Raw genomic sequence first — 1,626 nt, 5'->3', positions numbered from 1 at the left:
GAAAGCATATCCTAAGATCATAACAGTTAAGAGTGGTTCACTAGTCCTAGATTGGTGCAAGGTAAATTTGAAGGCATTAGATGTGGACTTGCAAAGGTTGACTAGCAGAGACTGTTTGCAGGGACAGCTAGCAGGTGGAAGGCTTTTAAAAGTGAGATATGAAAACTTCAAGACAGCATGAGCACCTATTGGAGAAAAATGCAAATTTGGCAAAGAGCCCCAGTTGATACTAAGGCTCTTGTCAAGAATAAAAGAATATGACACATTTTGGCAGCTATATAGGGTCGAGTGAAGGCATTGAGAAGTACAAGAGATTGATGACTTCCCTAATGAGGAATATCAGTAGGGCTTAAAGAGATCATGAGGTAGATCTGGCAGTTAACATAAAGAAGAATCCTAAGAGTTCCCATAAGAATACTAAATGCCAAAGAGTAACTAGTGGGAGAATAGGTCATCATAAGGTCAATGTGGTTATCTATATGTGGAGCCACCAAGGATGGGTGAAATCTTAATTTAATAATTCTTACCTGCATTTACCATGAAAAATTGCATGGAAGCCAAGGAATTAAGGGATATGGATAAGGATGCTTTGGAACATATCCACCTTACAGAAAGCAGGTGCTAGCAATCTTAAATTGGAGAATGGGGAAAAAAAGCTTAACAAATAGCATTTTCCATTGTGGCTTTCCAACTGGCAGGTATGTGGGTGGGAAGTCAGTCAATCGGGTGGGCAGGAACGGCCGGTGGGATGCTGGAGCGAATTCTCGGGCCCAGACACAGGCAGCTGCTGAAGAACTGGATTCCAACTATCACTACATGGGGAGCTGTGGCTGGTGTACTGCTGGTCTACGCTACAGATTGGAGAGTTGTAGTTAGCCGTATCCCATACATCAAAGGAAAGTTCAAGAGTGATTGAAGATTATTGACGGATTTAAGGAAATAATCTGACCAAGTCTGATCGTGTGCAGTTTTGGTCACCAAATTACAGGAAGGATATTAATAAGATTGAAAGAGTGCAGAGAAGGTTAACCAGGATGTTGCCAGCTCTTGAGAAACTGAGTTACAGAGAAAGGTTGAATAGGTTAGGACTTTATTCCCTGGAGTGTAGGAGAATGAGGGGTGATTTGACAGTGGTGTATAAAATTATGACGGGTATAGATAGAGTGAATGCAAGCAGGCTTTTTCCACTGAGGCTAGGGGAGATAAAACCAGAGGACATGGATTGGATGCAAAGGGGGAAAAGTTTAAAGGGAACATTGGTGCGGGGGGGAGCTTCTTCACACAGAAAGTGGTGGGAGTGTGGAATGAGCTGCCAGATGAAGTGGTAAATGCAGGCTCACTTTTAACATTTAAGAAAAACTTGGACAGGTACATGGATGAGAGGTGTATGGAGGGATATGGACCAGGTGCAGGTCAGTGGGACTAGGCAGAAAAATGGTTCGGCACAGCCAGGGAGGGCCAAAAGGCCTGTTTCTGTGCTGTAATGTTCTATGGTTCTACTGGAGTTAGTGTCACTGGATGATAAGAAAATAAAACCGAGGATCCAAATTAGAACATTCAAGATATCACTTCTGTTACATCATAGTTCATTTATTTTCTCTCTCAAAACTATTCTCCTACCTTCTC

At 42.4% G+C, this 1,626-nt stretch overlaps 1 protein-coding gene across 1 annotated transcript; it reads left to right on the top strand.

The window, feature by feature from the left end:
* Window positions 1-748: 748 nt before the first annotated feature.
* Window positions 749-916, top strand: LOC140732779 (cytochrome b-c1 complex subunit 10-like). The gene has a single exon (XM_073055426.1). It carries the CDS (start codon window positions 749-751, stop codon window positions 914-916), a length of 168 nt encoding a protein of 55 aa, XP_072911527.1.
* The last annotated feature ends 710 nt before the right edge of the window (window positions 917-1,626 follow it).

This window comes from Hemitrygon akajei, chromosome 9, assembly GCF_048418815.1.
Source record: "Hemitrygon akajei chromosome 9, sHemAka1.3, whole genome shotgun sequence".
Classification (NCBI taxonomy): Eukaryota; Metazoa; Chordata; class Chondrichthyes; order Myliobatiformes; family Dasyatidae; genus Hemitrygon; species Hemitrygon akajei.
Note: the sequence above shows the minus strand (reverse complement) of the source record. Positions and strands in the feature narration are given on the sequence as shown.